Below are 20,376 nucleotides of genomic sequence, written 5' to 3'. Positions count from 1 at the left end.
TGAGGTATGCAAGAAGTGACTTGCCTAAGAGCACAGTCTGTATGTGGACAAAGCAGGATTCACACCAGGCAGTCTGACTCCAGAGACCAGAGGCCTAACCGCTGCACTCTGCTCAAGGCTTGCTTGGCTCTGGATTACTCTTGGGACAGGGACAAATGTTAGCCATAGAGTCTTGGAACGCAGATTCACTGAATTCATTTCCATTCTGAGTAATAAGGCTTTTGTTTATTGCAAAAAATGTCTCAAATAAAAAAAAATAAGCAGAGAGGTTAATGAGTCCTCCCTACTTACCACTGCCAGAAAGGGGGAAATTCCTAATGTCCTGTGATTAAAATTTAGTTAAAGGTCAATTTTTAATGTTGAATAAGAATGCAAAGGGTAATGGTTCAAATAGAGTCTTCACTATTTATCTGCAATGTATTTTTTAAAAAATGGACAGAGTAAATCAATCATGAGTTTTTATTTACCCTCCCCACCCTCCCTTCTTTAGCTATAGAACCCTTTGTTAAAACTAAAATTTACTGAGAAGCCCAATATTTAAAGCCAATAAAATTAGAGCAGTTCCCTGGTTATGGTTTGCTCTTTCATCTGGTTTTGCTCCCTAACTTAGAAGGCCCCAGGACTCCTGGTCATGCTGTTGGTGGTGTCTCAGGTTGTCCTATGGAGAGGTCTTTTGCTTCCCGGGTAACTCTGAATGTCCACAGGGTCCTTGAGTGGGTGTGGATAGCCTTTATGGCTGTTCTGACCCCCGCCAGAGTGCATCTAGCTTGTTGAATTCTTTGGATCCTAAGATCCTGAAGTCTCCTGATGGTACCAGAAAGGATTCATCTCAGACACGACACCTGCAAGACTTTTAGGCCTACACTGAAGTGATCTTGCAGGTCCCAGAGTCCTGAAGTTCATAATAGATTAGGGTGTATTGTGCATGGACTGGTGTTTTTAATGGTTTGCAGGAAGCATCTCAAGATTTGGCATTTTCTGGTGTAGCTCTATTGTCAGAAACATCCAGATGTTTGAGGGCTCTGTTATATAAATAACAGAAAGCCTTTGAGAGTTGACTCTTCTTATTCATAAATATTCGGTGGCTAAAGAGGAGACCAATGCTGATAGTGGCAGTGATTAAATAATGAGCAAAACAAAAGTGAACATTATATCTAATTTATTATAAAATGTGCTTGCAAAAATAGAAGTACTAGTATTTCTGTTTATGTTGACCCTCCATGTTTCATCTTATGAGTGTTTAATACATTATTAAAATTAATTTCTAGTAGAAGTTTTAAAATGTGAGCAGTCCCTACATACATTCTGTTAAATTTAGAAAATACATTTTTAAAACTATCATTCTTATTCCATTTGTATGCAGAGTAAATTGCAGTTGTGTGAACATTCAGCCTAGCAGGTGGTCTATGACCCAAAATGATGAAACACTTACCAGATGTTGAATCTCATGTAACATTAATTTGATTGCTAATTGTTCTCAATTTTATGCTCATAAACCTCTACCTACGTCCGAAAAGCCCTGTGCCTCTGATGGATATGAAAGTTAACCAGATTATGTTGTCCTTTGATAGGAAAATTTGAATTGATTAAAAACATCTTCTTTGCTCCTGTCATGTAAGAAGGAAACTTTGGACAAAGAAATCTTTTAATGCATTCCTTTACAATTGATCACAACTGGAGATGAAATTTAGATGACTATGACCAAATTTATTATTAAAAGAGTCAATTTGCAGGTATGATGCAGTTCCAGATTTTTACCATGAGGGAAGCTAATGCTTTAAAAAAGAATATCAAAGATAGATTATGTAGATTAAATTTCTTACAGAAACATAATATTTAATTTTTTCTTCCAAATAAAACATGTCTAACTCTCTGCAAAAGAAGTTAATGAAAGTTTGCCCTTCATGAAAATATTTTATTGTACCACAGGCAGCTGAAACGGACCAATTAGCAGGTCCCCAAGTCATGCATGCTCTTTGACCTTCTGTACTGCTGTGTTCCTCCTCCTCAAAGTCACCTTCTTAAAGTTCAGTGATAGTTTGTTCTCTTTCTTTCTCTGTCTTTGTCTCTCTGCCTCCTGTCTCTGCCTCCATCTCCTTGTCTCTCTCTGTCTCTTTTTATGTGACTCTGTCTCCCCTTCTTTCCTGCACATACATACATCCTGATTCCCATTTCTCCCTTTCTGCTCTTGCTTTCTCTTTCAGGACTCTGCCAAGCTGTCTCTGGCTCACGAATATGTTCTTCAAACATACACTCGGGGGGAATTTCTCTGGACTGTGGCTTTAGCTAGTACTTCTAACCAAATGATTGGGGATCAAAGCTATAGTGTCATTTGAAAGTTATCACCAAATTCCAATACAGCATTTCCAAATGCCAACAGAGCAAATGTATTCCTTAAAAGTGATTTTAAAAATCACCACAGCACCCCTCGTCCCTACTTTTTACCAATATGCTATAAGGATAGCCAGTGTTCACCCCAATTATTCTGGCTTAAAATTTTGAAGCCATTGTTGACTTTTCTTTCCTCTATTTCCTAACATTTAGAGAGACTAAAAAACTAATTAAATATGACCATTGCAATACATGTCCTATTAACCCCTTTCGTTGCTTTATCATTGCCCATCCTGGTCAAATTTCTGATTACATAACATCTGGATTACAACCAGCCTCACTGCCTTGCCACCTGTATCATTTCCTGCCAAAATATCTCCACACAAACCCCAATGAGTAGCTCTGGACTACTGCCTTTGTCATCGTCACATTCATCCTTGGGAACTCCAGTGACTTCTTTCCTGGTATTCAAGGCTCTTAACTGTGTGCATCTCACCATCTAGTCCCAGTTCCCATGTTTTCTCCAGTATCAACCTTATCAGCTGCTGTGCTGATTCACTAAGTTGTACCAGCTTTTGCTTATTCTGCTTCAGAGCTCTTTTTTGTGCTTTTCTACCCAGAAATACCTACATTTTCTCCCCATTTTGCCTGTATTCAAATTGACCATTATCCTTTTAGATGCACATAATTGAAGTCTCATCTTGTCTATGAAGAGTTTCCTGAATATTTCATTATGCCTTTTAAACTCTTAAAGAACATCTATACTGTCTATAGACTCTATAGTTTAGAGTGGCTCTCCTAATGTTTTATGGGGCTATATCTTATCTCCCCAACAAGTTTTAATCTTCTTGAGGATCACGTCTCCAAGTTATGTTCATGCCCCAAGAACTTGGTGTTTAATCAATACTTGAATTGAATCTAAAAATAAACTTTTCCAAAACCTGAAGTTTTAATAATCCAAATTAAAATATAACTTTAAATAATCAAAATAAATGAAATGTCCAGAGCTTCCGAGATATGGTTTATTTATGCTACTAAAGTTAGAAATAAATATCTCACAGTCTTTGTTCTTCGTTTTACCGAAACCTTAAGTAATTTCTGTTCAACTTAAAAAGGGTGAGTGAGGTAAAATAGTCTGTAACAGATAACTCAATGAAGTAGATGTTCAAATAAACAGAGTAACTTTTCCTGGATGGAAAAATTAGTTTCAGATTCAGATTGTATCCTTGCTGCAGCTTGTTCTCTGGCAAATATAGACTCTTAGCCACAAAAGAAAACTGCATTAATAGAGACTGTCTGGTCAGTAACACCAGAAAAGTATCTGCAAAAACATGAGATGTTGATTGTAGATCAGCAGACTCATCTATATATTTGAAGGATAACATTATTCGTTACGAAGTTAAAAATCCATAAAGTAAAATTTGAGCTCTCTAGAAGTAAAGTACAAAACATAGATGCCATGATTATTATTGGTATTTTCTGTTGGACACCTCATCATAACCATATCCAGCAGATTGTAAATGAACTTTATAAAGCAATTAAAAAAAAAGTCATAGAGATTTTAGAACTCTTTTAGAAACACGCAAATTTGTGTAGTGTTTTAACATCACCATTCTCTAAGTTTCATTTCCTTTTCATTTTTTGGTGTCTATGTCACTTCTCTGCCCTTTGTCCATAACAAAATGTTCTGACATTTTGAGTAAAAGCAAAATTTCATTTTTAAAGGTCCCAATTTCTCAGTGTAAGTTGGGGCCATGTCAGTTTTATATGACTTCTTTTTACTGATCAGTTTCAGAGTTTAGCTTCTGCAGTGCCTCTAGAATGCCAACACTTTGTCATTACTTCTTTCCCAGTCATTCTCCGAGTTTTATCTTATGCTCCTTTTTATGCCAATACTTCCATCTTGGAAGTTACCCACCCATTCACACAGGCAAGAAAAGAGCAAAAGGCAGCAACTTTGCAACCCAGTTGTTATTATTGTCCCCCCGCCAAATAATAACAGTTTCTAATTTCAAAAACATTGATAGCATATTTTGATTTTTGCATTTGATGTATGAGACAGCTATATAGATAACAGGATACATCAGTGAACAAAACAGATAAAAATTCCTGTGTTTCAGGAACTTATATGCTAGTACTGCCTGAAAAACTTAAGCAAGTCAGGAATTGTGAAAAGACAGAGACTGACTAAATAAATAAGTAAATAAATAAAAGTTTAGTTATGAACTTAAGAGAATAAAAAATAAAAAGGCACAAAATTTTGAAAGTAAAAGGATGTGAAAATAAATACCAGAAATCAGAATAAAACTAGTGTTTTTATATTAATATCAGACAAATGTATTATAATACAGAAGACATTAAGACCAAAGAGCATAATTATGTAATGATAATATACAATTCATAAGGGAAGTTTAACAATATTAAAAATGTATGTACTTTAAGCCAAAACTTAAAAAGTAAAAATTGGCAAAATTATTAGAATAAATTGACAAATCCACTGCCATCATTGATTATTTCAACATTTTCTATATATTAATTAATCAAGCAGATAAAAAATTAATAGCATATCCATCAAGCTTGGTCTAATGGATAAAAAATGCATTTGATAATGAGAAAAGTATATTCTTCTCAAGCATCAGTGTAATATTAATGAAAGTTAACCATATACTAGGCAATAAACCAAGCCTTAAAAACTTTAGGAATTATTACAATTTAGATTATGTTTTAAAATATGATAAAATGAGGTTAAAATCAGTAACAAAGATAAGTAAACATTTCCTAAAATTTAGGCGTTAAGAATGACATATGTAAATAAGACCATGGCTCAGAGAAAATTTCATTTTGGAGGTTAGAAAAAATATATATATTTATTGTTGAAAGTTTTACATGTGTCTCCTTAGAAAATATTTTAAGATAAAATATAGTAAAACTGTTGTTTTTCCAAATTTCTGGGATGCAACCAAAATCATTCTTTTTTTAAAAAATTTTGTTTTATTGCTTAAAGTATTACAAAGAGTATTATCTTTACTAAAAATAATGTGTTCAGAATCCAATGAAGGAAACTAGATGATAACAGAATAAGTATCTAAAATGTGAAATAGTGGAAAAAATAAATATAAGAACAGAATGGAAGGAAATAAGAAAAAACAAACAAACAAATATACAATAGAGAGGATCAACAGTGCGAAAACATCTAGCAAAATAGATAGTGAATTCCTTAACCTGATAAATAATATTTTAAAAGACCTACAGTAAATATTATATTGAATGGTAAAACTTTAAAAATCTTTTGCTTTAGAATCTGGAACAACATGTGGATGCTTGATATCACTTCCTCTATTTAACATTGTGTTGTGGTCCTAGCCAGAATAACAGAACAAGAAAAAAGAATGAATGAGTATATGTACTTGAGTAGGGATGTATTCTTAAATGAGACAAAGGCATGTCATTAAAATTTTTAAAAATAACATTAAAATTTAAACTTTAATTCATCAAAAGACAACATAGAAAAGACATGCCTTTGATTGGAATAAGATATAAAATTCTCAAAAAAAATCAATAATAAAACTATTCAGAAACAAAATGACCAAAGGATATGAACATGTCACTTTCAGAAATATATAAATAGTAAAAATGCCATTTTTATAAATTTGCAAAATTTTGAGAACAATTTTGTATACCATTTAAGGAAATATAACCATGGGTCAATGAATGACACAACATATTCAACTTGATTAATAGTCAGGGAAATATTTGCTTTTTAAAAATGTGTGACACCATTTCCAATTCATGGATTGGCAAAATTAAAAAAATCTGACATACTAGATTGATGATGATATATATCAATAGGCACTCTTGTACTTGTATTTGGATGGTGAAACAAAAAACCACTTTAATAAGCAATTTGGCAATGTATAACAAGTTGAAGATGCTTATGCTTTATGACTCAGAAATTAATTCTATTCCTTAGTGTATGCTTCAGAGAATTTCTTGAACATGTGTACAAGAAGACCATACAAAAATGTTTATAACACTTTTGTTTGTAATAACAAAATATTGGAAACAACTTAAATGACTAGTAATATTAGATTTCATATATAAATTTTAAGTAGATCACACAAACACGAGATAAATGAAGTAGAGTATATTGTATAAACATGGACTAATCTTACAAGTTTAATATTGAATAATAGAAACTTTCAGAAATATGCAAATAGTGAAAATAGCATTTATATGATTCTTAGAAAACCTGGAGGTCAATTCTACATATATTTTAAGAATATATACAGGGTGAGGCAAAAGTAGGTTTGCAGTTACACATATGGATACAGATACACATAGTGACACAATCTATAATAATAAAAGGGTAATATCCTAATTAGACCGGATGTCATTCTGGATGTCCTTCCTGACAAAGCGGGGGCGGGAGGAAAGCCAGCCAGGTCCTGGGTGCCAGCGGGCAGCCCGGGGGAAGCCAGCCTGCGTCCCAGAAGACTGTGGTGGCTGGAGGGAAGCCAACCTGGGTCCTGGTGCCGGCTGGTGGCCGGATGAGGGAAGCCTGGGTCCTGGTGCTGGAGGGAAGCCAGTGCTGGCAGCCAGGGGAAGGAAGGCCTACTCTTGCACAAATTTTCATGCATCTGACCTCTAGTCTATCCTATCTAATAATAGACAAACATGGTAATTAACCGTACCTCCAACATGCTTCCCATTGGCTAATCAGGGTGATATGCAAATTAACTGCCAACCAAGATGGCGGCCGGCAGCCAGGCAGCTGAAGCAAACAGGAGGCTTGCTTGCTCCAGTGATGGAGGAAGCCAAGGTTCCCCGCCTGCCGCAGCCCAGCTCTGAGCTCCAGTCTAAGCAACAATGTTGCAATGATAGAAGCTAAACAAACCCCAGATACCTGCTTTCAGTCAGCCGGCCTTGGAGTTGAGGCTGCAACAAAGTTTCAATTACAGAAGGTAAATAAATCCCAGAATAAAAAAAAAAAGAAAAAAAGGAGAGACTGGGAGCTTCAGTTGCAGGCTTGGCCTGCCTGAAAACGGCCCTCAGCCCCTCATCCAGGCTGGCCAGGCACCCCAGTGGGGACGACCACCCTAAAGGGGGTGTGGCCAACCTGAAAACAGCCCTCAGCCCCTCATCCAGGCTGGCCAGGCACCCCAGTAGGGACCCCCACCCTGAAGGAGGTGCGGGCAGCCTGAAAACAGCCATCAGCCCCTCATCCAGGCTGGCCAGGCACCCCAGTGGGGACCCCCACCCTGAAGGGGGTGCAGGCAGCCTGAAAACAGCCCTCAGCCCCTCATCCAGGCTGACCAGGCACCACAATGTGGACCCCCACCCTGAAAGGGGCTTGGGAAGCCTGAAAACAGCCATCAGCCCCTCAGCCTGACTGGCCAGGCACCCAAGCGGGACCCCCACCCTGATCTGGGACACCCTTCAGGGCAAACCAGCCGGCCCCCACCAGTGCACCAGGCCTCTATCTTATATAGTAAAAGGATAATATGCAAACTGACCCTAACAGCAGAATGACTGGGAATGACTGGTCACTATGACACACACTGACCACCAGGGGGCAGATGCTTAATGCAGGAGCTCCCCTCTGGTGGTCAGTGAGCTCCCACATGGAGGAGCTCTGTTCAGCCACAAGCCAGGCTGATGGCTGCCAGTACAGCGGTGGTGGTGGGAGCCTCTCCTGCCTCCTCAGCAGCGCTAAAGATGTCCAACTGCAGCTTAGGTCTGCTCCCCGCTGGCAAGTGGACAACCCCCGAGGGCTGCTGGGCTGCCAGAGGGATGTCTGATTGCCAGCTTAGGCCCAATCCCCTGGGGAGCAGGCCTCAGCCAGCAGATGGTCATCCCCCGAGGGGTCCCAGACTGTGAGAGGGCATAGGCTGGGCTGACGGACCTCCCCCACCCCATCCGAGTGCACAAATTTTTGTGCACCGGGCCTCTATATATATACTAGTATATATATAGAAGCCTAAGCAACCGTTCGACCATTTGATTGTTAGCTATGACGTGCACTCAATGCACAGGCATGGAAACATGGAACAGACTGATGAATCTCAGAGGAAAGAGGGTTGGGGGGAGGGCAGGAAGAGATTAACCAAAGATCTTATATGCATACTAGAGTCCTGGTGCACAGATTCATGCACTGGTGGGGTCCTTTGGCCTGGCCTGCGGGGATCAGATGGAATCTGTGCAGTGGGCCTCTGACATCCCCTGTGGGGTCCCAGATTGTGAGAAGGTGCAGGCCAAGCAGAAGGACCCCAACAGTGCATGAATTCATGCACTGGGCCTCTAGTAATTAATAAATAACAATACAAGAATAAACTCTGTGTTTCATGTTCTCATAACTGTAAACCTACTTTTGCCCAAACTTGTATATCCTATATAATGAAAGTGTAATATGCAATTTGACCAAACAGTGGAATGACCAGTCAGCAGGGGGCTGGGCCAGCGAGCAGGTGGCGCCAGGCCAGCCGAGGCACGTGCCAGCGGGCAGAGGGAGGGGATGGTGTTAGGGTGGGGGGTGGCAGCGGCGACCAGCAGCTGTGTGATGGGGGCTGGCGCCATCCCCTGACTGCCCGCCCAGTCACCTCCTGCAGAGAGAGGCCACTGGCAACCACAGGGGGGTGATTTGGGCTGGAGCCGGCCGCTTGCTGTCCCCAGATTGGCCCGCCGGGGTAGCCTCCTGCAGAGGGAGGTCAGACTGTGGCTTAGGCCCCTGGGGAGTGGGCCTAAGCTGGCCATTGGACATCCCCTGAGGGCTCCTGGACTGCAAGAGGGCGCAGGCCTGGCTGAGGGACCCTCTGAGTGTATGAATTTTCATGCACCAGGCCTCTAGTGTGTATATATATATATATATCCACATAATGTTATGTGTAAGAGTGATAAACATTGGAAATTGAAAAAAGTGTTCCACCTATAATAGCATCAAAAATAATACAATAATTAGAAATAAACAACTTAGCAACTTAAAGACTGTACACCGAAATTTACAAAACATTGCTGTAAGAAATTAGAGAATAGGTAGAAAGACATCTTGTGTTTATAAATTGGAAAACTTTGATATTCAGATACCAATAATATCTAAAGCAATCTAGAAATTCAATTCAATCCCTATCAAAATCCCAAGTTATTTGCAGAAATAGAAAAGTCCATTTTAAAATTCATAGGGAATCTTAATGAACCCAGAAGAGCCAAAACAATCTTGAAAAAGAACAAAATTGGAAGTCTCATACTTTCTGATTTCAAAACTGACTACAAAGCAACAGCAAGGAAAAGACACACATATAGACCAATGAAATAGAATAGAAATCCCCCAAATCAACCCTTACATATATGGTCAAATGATTTTTGACAAGATTGTCAAGATCATTCAATGAGAAAGGTCAGTCTTTGTAATAACTGATTCTGGGAAAACTGGATATCCACATATAAAACAGAGGAGTTGGACACTTACCTTACACTATATACAAAAATTAATGCAAAGAGAACCAAGGACCAAATATAAAAGCTAAAACTATTAAAAATTTAGAAGAATACACAGGTGAAAGGCGCCATGACATTGGAATCAGCAATGATTTTTAAACATGATACAAGAAGCACAGATAACAAAAGAAAAAAGTAGATATGTTGAAGGTCATAAAAATTTAAAACTTGTTCATCAAAGGACACTATTAACAGAGTGAGAAGGCAACCCATGAAATGGGAGAAAATATTTGCAAATAATATATCTCATAAAGGGTTAATATTCAGAATATATAAAGAACTCCTACAACTCAACAACAAAACATGGGAAAAGATCTGAATGGACATTTCTCCAAAGAAGATATGCAAATGGCAAATAAGCACATAAAAAGATGCTCAACATTACTAATCATTAAGAAATGCAAATCAAAACCACAGTGAGATACGACTTCTCACCCATTAGGATGGCGATTAAAAACAAAATAAAATAAAACAACAAGTGTAGGCAAAATATATATACCATATGATTCAGCAATTCTACTTCCAGTCCTGTTGTTTAGTAGAAAATATATATATATACTAGAGGCCCGGTGCACAAAAATTTGTGCACTCGGGGGGAGGGGGGCCCCTCAGCCCGGCCTGTGTCCTCTCACAGTCTGGGACCCCTTAGGGGATGACCACCTGCTGGCTTAGGCCCGATCCCTAGGGGAACAGGCCTAAGCTGGCAGTCAGACATCCCTCTGGCAGCCCGGCAGCCCTCGGGGGATGTCCACTTGCCAGCGGGGAGCAGGCCTAAACTGCAGTCAGACATCCTTAGCAGTGCTGAGGAGGCAGGAGAAGCTCCCACCGCCACTGCTGTACTGGCAGCCATCAGCCTGGCTTGTGGCTGAGCAGAGCTCCTCCATGTGAGAGTGCCCTGACCACCAGAGGGCAGCTCCTGCATTGAGCGTCTGCCCCCTGGTGGTCAGTGTGTGTCATAGTGACCAGCCATTCCCAGTCATTCTGCTGTTAAGGTCAGTTTGCATATTACCTTTTTACTATATAGGATAGAGGCCTGGTGCACTGGTGGGGGCCGGCTGGTTTGCCCTGAAGGGTGTCCCGGATCAGGGTGGGGGTCCCGCTTGGGTGCCTGGCCAGCCTGGATGAGGGGATGATGGCTGTTTCCAGCTGGTCACACTCCCTTCAGGGTGGGGGTCCCCACTGGGGTGCCTGGCTAGTCTGGGTGAGGGGCTGAGGGCCGTTTTCAGGCTGGCAGGTGACTGAAGCTCCCAACTGCTCCCTTTTTTCTTTTTTTTTTATTCTGGGATTTATTTACCTTCTATGGCTGTCACTGGAACTGAGAGCCAGCTTTAGCTCTGAGGCTTGGCTCCAGCTCTGAGACCTTGGCTGCTGAAAGCAGGTATCTGGGTTTGTTTGGCTTCTATAATTGAAACACTGTTACAGCTCCAGCTCCGAGGCCGGCTGGCTGAAAGCAGGTATCTGGGGTTTGTTTAGCTTCTATAATTGCAACATTGTTTCTTAGACTGGAGCTCAGAGCCGGCTGCAGCAGGCGGGGAACCTTGGCTTCCTCCATCACTGGAGCAAGCAAGCCTCCTGTTTGCTTCAGCTGCCTGGCTGCCGGCCGCCATCTTGGTTGGCAGTTAATTTGCATATCACCCTGATTAGCCAATGGGAAGCATGTTGGAGGTACGGTTAATTACCAAGTTTGTCTATTATTAGATAGGATATATATATAGCGACATAATAGCTTTTTTGGTAATAGTCACAAACAACTCAAGTGTTCATCATTAGCAGAATACATATATAAATTTTGGACTATTCACATAATGGAATATTATATACCAATAAAAATGAACCAACTAAAGCCTTTTGCAACATCGATAAATTTCATAAAATATTGAGCAAGAAGAGTTAAATATAAAAGAATATCTACTTTATGATTTCATACTTACAATGTTTCAAAGCAGGCAAATTAAAGTTCAGGGTTTAGAAATGCATAGTTAGGTGTTAACTCTATAAAGAAAAGTAGGAAGTCAGTATTCTAAGACTCAGGACAGTAGTTACTTTAGTGAAGAGTAGGGAGTGGTTTCGGATTGGGAAGAGGTCAGTTGAGGATATGTGAAGAGCTGGCAATGTTTTATTTTTTGATTTGATGCTCATATAATCTAATAAAAGAGAAACATGCAAATTGACCGTACCTTTGTTATGCCCCCAAGCCATGCCCACCAGCCAATCAAAGCATCTATATGCAAATTAACCTAACCAAGATGGCGGCCGGCAGCCATGGAGCTGGAGCAAGCAGGAGGCTTGGTTGACCATGCAATGGAGTAAGCCAAGCTTCCCGCCTGCCCTGGTCGGCTGTGGCCTCCACTAAAGGCAACAAAGTTTCAATTATAGAAGATAAATAAATCCCAGATTCCTGCTTCCAGCCAGCCTCCACTTGGAGCTTGGGTGGCTGGGGGCTGTGGCTAGCCTTCAAAAAGCCATCAGCCCCTCACCCAGATTGGCTAGGCACCCCAATGGGGACCACCCCCCTGAAGGGGCTGTGGCCAGCCTGCAAACAGCCATCAGCCCCTCACCCAGACTGTCCAGGCACCCCAGTAGGACCCCCGACCCTGAAGGGGGTGTGGCCAGCCTGAAAATGGCCCTCAGTCCCTCACCCAGGCTGGCCAGGCACTCTGGTGGGGACCCCCACCCTGAAGGGGCTGTGGCCAGCCTACAAAAAGCCATCAGCCCCTCACCCAGGCTGGCCACACCCTCAAGGGGTGAGGGTCCCTGCTGGGGGGGGGGGGCTTGACCAACCTGCAAACAGCCCTCAGCCCCTCACCCAGGCTGGCCAGGCACCCCAGCAGGGACCCCCACCCTGAAGGGGCAGTGGCCAGCCTGCAAACAGCCATCAGCCACTCACCCAGGCTGGTCAGGCACTCCAGCAGGAACCCCAACCCTGAAGGGGGTGTGGCCAGTCTGAAAACAGCCCTCAGCCCCTCACCCAGGCTGGCCAGGCACCCCAGCAGGATCCCCACTCTGATCCAGGACACCATTCAGGGCAAACCAGCCAGCCCCCACCCATGCTCCAGGCATATAATAAAAGGGTAATATGCAAATTGACCCTAACAGCAGAACGACTGGGAATGACTGGTCACTATGACACACACTGACTACCAGGTGGCAGACGCTCAATGAAGGAGCTGCCCTGTGGTGGTCAGTGCACTCCCACAGGGGGAGCTCTGCTCAGCCACAAGCCAGGCTGATGGTTGCCAGCACAGCAGTGATGGCAGGAGCCTCTCCCGCCTCCTCAGCAGCGCTAAGGATGTCCGACTGCAGCTTAGGCCTGCTCCCCGCTGGCAAGTGGACATCACCCGAGGGCTCCTGGGCTGCCAGAGGGATGTCTGACTGCCAGCTTAGGCCTGTTCCCCTGGGGTGCGGGCCTAAGCCAGCAGGTTGACATCCCCTGAGGGGTCCCAGACTGCAAGAGGGCACAGGCCAGGCTGAGGGACCCCCCCGAGTGCACAAATTTTTGTGCAGCAGGCCTCTAGTTCTGTAATAATTAGTTAAACTGTATATTTGTTTTATGATTTTTATATAGTAGTATGTGTAATGTCTCACAATAAAAATATTTTTAAGAATTAATAAAAGAAAAAATACAAATGCTTTGATGAGGCTCTGTTTTAGGTGTGAAATGCAGTGTTTTTTTGTGGACCCCAAGAAACACTGCTAGAGTGTAAGTTAACTGTGAGTCAAGTATTAAAGCAGAAAAAAAATAGGACTCAAATGCTGAATATGCAAAACTAAATTTAAAAAAGGATCACACTACAAAATGGAAATTTCTAATTTTGTGCAAAATCCACATGTGGAATTTAAAATTGAGAAAGTAGAGACATTGTTTTATATGATTGGGAGTACAGTCTTTAGGGATTTTAATGCTCTGCTGCATGATTTATTAGATGGCAGTGCCTAATGATTGGCGATAATAATACTACAGAGTGGCTGATTAGACAGCATAAGTCCGTATTTCAGGAAAAAATAAAGTTTTAATATATTTACCTCCCACTCCCTGAATTGGCTCTGTCTGTTTTGAAATGGTTATGAAGTGTTGTTGTTTTTTCCAGACTGGAATAACTGGTAATGGATAATACGAACTTGAGAAACTAGTAAAGCGACCAAGTCCAACATTTTAATATTTTAAGAATAGAGACTTTAGCTCCATATATGAGGATTTTGTTACTTTGGGAATGACTCTCTGTTTCTAACAAAAATTCTGTGGTGCAAATATGAGATGATTTATCATCTTTATAACCAATCTGACTGTAACCCTTTCATAATAATATTGGGGATGTAGTTTCTTGAATTCCATAACCACTTCTATTTGAGAGAAGAACTCACAAAGAGGAAAATAGTCTGATCTTAAAAACTCTTGATCATGATAAAATTATAATATTTTAAAGAAGAAAGAATAAAATGAGAAAATTTAACTTCATGTTTTAGAGAGCATAAGAATGTATTATCCTTACTGGTAAATGATGACTGTACAAGCACAAGGTTATACATTTCAGTGAAGAGCAATTTTTAAAGGTCTATTTTAAAACAATGTATTATTTCTCTGAACAGACATATTTACTCTTGGGAGTTAAATTACATTGAAAAGACAAAATATAACTCCATCCACCTAAGTGTTAAAGTAATTGATATCTTATCCAGAAAACTTTTTTAATAAACATTACTAACCACAAATCCATTACTGAATATTTATTTATTTAGCAAATAAATCTTGATATTTTCATCAAGAGAAGACAGGATATGCTTATTGTATTACTTTATTATTATTAAAATACAACCATGCGAGAATAAGAATTATACAGAATTGCATCATTTCATTGGCATATATGAATAAAAGTCTCAAGAAAAATCTTTATAAGTGAAAACATAATAATTCTGGGGCTGGTGAATTATTATTTGTTTTATATACCCTGACTATTCTGCATGAATCAAACTGGATTTTTCTTTAAATAAGAAAAATGGATAGCTACACTGCTAAAAAATTCAGTAATCTTTTCTCCATGAAACATAATACAATACAATTCTATTATAATATGGATTTAAGATTTTGGTAGGTCTCACTATATTCTCAAAATAGCAAAGGATGCACAGTGTGTTCCTAAGGATGTATCAGTCCGGTTGTCCCACAAGGCAAATTTGAATTTTAACTTTCCTTCATCACTCTCACAGAGCTTATCAGGGCAATAGAATGGGTTTTCTTTTCCTCATTATAAATCACGAATTTATTTGGTTATTCAATAAAAGTAAATTAAAAATATTTAAGGCTATATACATTTAAAAAAGACTTTATTTTTATAGTTTTTCCCTTTGAATCTGTTTTTCATGTGGAAATCCCTGACAAGGGGGACTGTGAATTGGGAGCTGGCTAGAGAGAATACACCGCCTGGGGGATCTCTATCATAAGTTCTCTTCTTGTTCATCACCACCACTTCTGCCAGCTATTGCTGGGCTCACGGCACTGTCACGAGATCAAGGAGTAATGAATTCAATACTATCTAGGCTCGATGAAGGTGACCTGGAGTTGGGCAGAATTTCTGAGTTGGAGGTTTGTCTGCCAGCCCCTGCTGGGGGAATTAAATGTGTTAGTCTCCAAGTTTTAATGATAATAACTACTTATCCAGGAAAACTTTGATAGGTAGACTCCTCATCCAAGATCTTTGAGGTATGAATATTATGACCTTCATTGTTGACTGTTTATTTAGATGATCTCTATAATTTAGAAATTGTTACTACGGCTTCAATTTCTCTGGCTGCAATGAAAACTACCTAATTGTGTTCTTTCTCTCATGGAGCACCAGTGTCTCTCCTGAAATGGTATCTTTTTGGGTGGGTCCAAACAAATGTGCATGAGAGCATCCATTCGTAGTTGCCTGCAGAAGGATGAGTGAATGTGAGGGAGAAGAGACTGTGCACAGACTCTCAATGTTCCTGAGGATCAAGTTGATTGCATACGGAGGCAAGTTTATTCAGTCACTAAGTTCACATGAATTCATTGTGTACATTGTAGTTGGAGTAGTAAGATGCTTACTTGTTTTGATGTAGGGCAGTGAAGCAGTGAATTAGTTAGAATAAAGCTAATTGATTCAACAAACAACAACCCCCAAGTCTCAGTGATCTACAGCAAGAGAATTTTGTTGTTTGCTCCTGTGGGTATTCAATGGGTGACCTTCCACATGTTCATTCAGGGATCCAAGCTTCTTCTGTTTTGTGGCTTCTTTAGTTTCATGGTCCTATCCACTTAGTCAGTGGCTAAGGAAAGAGAGCTCTGTATGGTAGGTATTATGGGCCAGGCCTGGAGGTGGCACACATTATTTCTGTCCATATTCCATTGGCCATTATTTAGTCACAAGCCTCACATAACTGTAAGGAAGGCTGAAATATATTCTAGTTGCATGCATGAGGGGGAAAATAGTTTGGTAAACACCTGGTCAGTCTTTGCCATTTTTGGTGGCAAGGATTCTATTTCCAAATTGCTCCCTTGTCTGTTTTCTCCTCTATCATTCATTAGAGTCAGCCTTCTACTGCACAATTAGAACTTAGGTTTTAATTGAAAATATTCTTTAGAAGAGAGGAAAGATAAAACCTGAAATATAAATTAACAAAGTCAGATCCTTTCTTAGGAGCAGGTATATTCTAGCACTGCCTAGAATAGCATCTAGAATATATGTACTCAATAAGTGATGAATATATGAATAGATGAACAAACTGCCCATCTTCATTGCAGATCCTCTTCTTGTCCTGAAGATCTTGGGATTCTGGTGTGTGAAGAAAGGGAGAAGAGAAATGGAAGAATAACATAGCAGATCAGAGAGAGGGCTAAAACTATCTCCAATATCTAATAGAGAAGAGAGGATTTCTAGAGTTAAGACTCAAAAGGTGACTGGGTTCACAAACCAGCATTCTGTCAAAGAGAAGCAATCTTTTTTTTTTCATTTATTATATTTTAATTGTCTATGGAACCAATAAAAGAGAAGCAATCTTAAGAGAGTGGCTCTAAGCTGGGCCAATGTGTACAGTAGGGATGGTTGGTGTGTATATATAAAGAAGCATCTACACCATGAGGCAGCATGGGAAACTCATATAGGTGCCTTTGAGTCATCTAATATGCCACATAAATGAGCCCGTCACTGGCTCTGCTCAAGACAGCAGAGTTGATTTCAAGTTGCACTAGTCATGCAATCAGCCGCTGTATCCTCCTGCACCAGACTTCAAAAGAGGACTCTTTCCTCACATGCCCACAGACACCTTTGGACACTGGGTACATCTGAGTTCTGTGGAAGTTGAAACCAGACCAGAGGGAGAAGAAAATCCCATGAAAAGAAAGGGGAAGAAAACTAGTGAATTTTCAGCGGTTCTCAACCTGTGGGTCACAAACAATGAAAATACATCCTGCATATCAGATATTTACATTACGATTCATAACAGTAGCAAAATTACAGTTATGAAGTAGCAACGAAAATAATTTTATGGTTGGGGGTCACCACAACATGAGGAACTGTATTAAAGGGTTGTGGCATTAGGAAGGTTGAGACCCACTGGATTGAATAGTTAACTGAAGAGACACTGAATGATTAGATGGGACTGAGACTCCCTATGATGAGATAGAATATATTTTTGATTCTGGGAAGACCAAAGATGAATATGTGCAGGTAAGAGGAAAAAAGAGTCTCATGTTTTAAACATCTGCTGTGTAATTGTCTAGTCACACCTGCTACATGACGATTTGTTGAAATATAAAACTGAATAAATTTTTTGGCAGGATAGAAGCTACTTAAATACAAGGTGGACAGAAGGAGAACCCTGGTTTTTGGGCAGTGCCAGCAAAAGGTGGTAGCTACTCTTCTAGGCCCTATCTCTCTTGTGTGACTCACTTTCTAACTATTACCCTTGGCTACTGAATACCTACCATACCTGCCACTCTGCACTTCCTGCATCAGATATCCAGATGCTAAAGATAACATTTCACCTGCTCTCTTCTTATGCTTTGTGCCTTCACTGACCTTGGAATTACCTGGGGAAAAGAAGCCATACTACTAGGACTGTGCCCCGTACAGTTAGCAAGAGTGGTTTCACCATCATTCCAGCAATGGCTTTGGGGAGGACATTTTAATCATTTGCAACAGAGACAAGTAATGTCACCAGTGCAATAGCCTTGTTAGCTCAAAGTACAGGTTCTACAGAGCAAAGGACCTAATTAGTCCCAAAGAAATGGAAAAGTCTAGACTGCTTTTTCTATCTCCCCTTCTTCCTCCAGAAGTTGTGCCTTTCCTCTCTAGGTTCTCGTATAGCACTGTCATACTCCAGGAATTAGTCATTATAAAGTAATAGAAACAATCATTAATAACTCATAATTATCTTCTCTTCCAAAGTGTAAGTTCCTTTAGCATGAGTCATCTTGCCAATGGATCATAATTCATCTTGATAACAGCTTTGATAGAGTTACATGAGACATGAATCCGGCTCATTAATGTTATTATTGTTTTTAAACCATCAGTGACAATAGTGCTCCCCAAATATTAATTAATCTTCGTGACTTCTCTGTGAAGCAAGTTACATGCAACTAAATTCATTCTACCAGTAGAGGGTTGGCAAACTGGTGATCTCCTCCATGAATCTCTCTCATTACCAATAGAGTTGAGAATAAAATGGAAATAGCTGAATTTGACTCATTTCCATGACACTAGATAGACATGACTTCTATGTGCTATTAATGCTCCCCCAACCCTCTGTAAGATATCCATGATAAAATAAAAAATGATTTATAACAATTAGCAAAGAATGTAAGTTCTGAAGCATTTTTTCTCTACTTCCTGACAAAGCGTTCAAATGAAATAAGCATCAATGGTCATTATAGCATGCACTGTACTTTCTTCTCTTCCCTTTCTCTGCCCTCAAATTCTCATTGTTCCTTAGGGATTCACTATTTAATCATCACTGGTTATATTATTTCCTATGTTTCTTCTGAAGATCTAGAGGTGTAGTAGAAAATTTTAAAAAGGACTCCATAGGATTTAAATTCAATGCTTCCATCACATCCCTGCTCCTATCACATGGAAATAGTGTAGCTCAATGACAAGAACATGGGTTCAAATCCAAGGCCTGCTGCCACCTATTTGCTGTGCATCTTTGGAAAAAAGCTATTTGTTGTCTCTGATTGCTGTTTTCTTGTTTCTAAATGAGAATCATCTTACTCACTTCATAAGTTATGGGAATAACAACAGATAATGGATGTAGAATGCCTGGCATATAAAAGTGATCACTAATGGAATACATTATTAGTTCTATAAATCAGTGATGTGGCCTCTAAACCCTGAAAAAAGGAATGAAGGGGCCTTAGTAGGAGATGTGATATTAGGTATGTACATTTAGAGATTCTGCTTAACATGCTATTTATTATTAAGAGCCATTAATTCAGTATATGAAAATCCCTGTTTTAATTCAGAATAATGCTTGGTACATAGTAGGTAGTATAATGTGTTTTTGGATGAATAAATAAAAGCAAGTGGCTTCCAAAGACAAAAAGAGGGAAAAGGAATTGTACTGGTGTTTTGTCCTCTGGGTACACTTGTCTGTCTACATCTCGTATGGCTACCACTGATCCAAGAATATAAGGCAAGAGGGAGATTTGGGGTGTGAGATAGATGAAGAAAAAGTAGAAATAGCAGGAACTGGCAAAAAATCTATCTTCAAGAAATACTATAATCATCTAGTTTATCGATGAAGGATATGGGGAAAGGCTATTTTACTAACGGTTATTTATTTATTTTTTTATTTTAAAAATCTTAGAACTTCTAGGTTTTATTCTTTATCTTAAAATATAGGAACATGATGGCACTAGGAATATTGCACTAGACCCATACTGTTAGCCCCACTTAAAACCTTAAAAGGACTTTCCATTTCAACTTCTCAGCTAAAACCATACCCCTAAACCAAAACAGAAATGGTTCTCTATTTTTGTTCAATCCTTACCTGAGGATATGCTTAGAGAGAGGGAGAGGGAGCGAGAGAGAGAGTAAGAGAGAGAGAGAACAAAACATCTACGTGAGAGAGAGAAATTGCCCTGACTGGAAATCGAACCGACAACCTTTCAGTGCACAGGATGACACTCAACCAACTGAGCCACACCAACAGGCCTCTACTTTATTGGAAATAAAGCATCAGCTGATAAGTTGAAGATACTGAATTTTACCTGTGTAGATATATTCCACATATGCCGGATGAGTTTTTGTGAAAACCTCTTTTACTTTTTCAACTTTATCAGCTCTGATTTTTGTTGCAAATGGTGTGTACATAACTGAGAATGATTCTGCTCTGGTGATGGCTTCTTCAATCATGGCCTAAGGAGAAGCAAACAACCCATCAATAACAACACATGATTTTTTAAGAATGTAAAATAATATAATTACCTTTATGGATGATTTAAAAATCTATATACTGTACTGCAAAGATAACATATTTTGGTCTTGAATATTCATTAGAATGAAATTTTAATTAGTTCTGGAAATACTATTTCATATT

General features: G+C 39.8%; 1 protein-coding gene across 1 annotated transcript in view; it reads right to left on the bottom strand.

Moving 5' to 3' along the window:
* Positions 1-20,376, bottom strand: part of SPATA16 (spermatogenesis associated 16) — a 207,340-nt gene that overhangs the window by 45,200 nt on the left and 141,764 nt on the right. The window contains 1 exon segment of the mRNA XM_070403628.1: positions 20,048-20,195. Within this exon segment, the coding sequence (XP_070259729.1) occupies positions 20,048-20,195 (148 nt within the window).

The sequence above is a fragment of the Myotis yumanensis genome, unplaced genomic scaffold (assembly GCF_028538775.1).
Source record: "Myotis yumanensis isolate MYYU_CA2020_CCGP unplaced genomic scaffold, mMyoYum1.0.hap1 SCAF_2, whole genome shotgun sequence".
NCBI lineage: Eukaryota > Metazoa > Chordata > Mammalia > Chiroptera > Vespertilionidae > Myotis > Myotis yumanensis.
The sequence above is the reverse complement of the archived record's forward strand: the minus strand, read 5'-3'. Positions and strand labels throughout refer to the sequence as shown.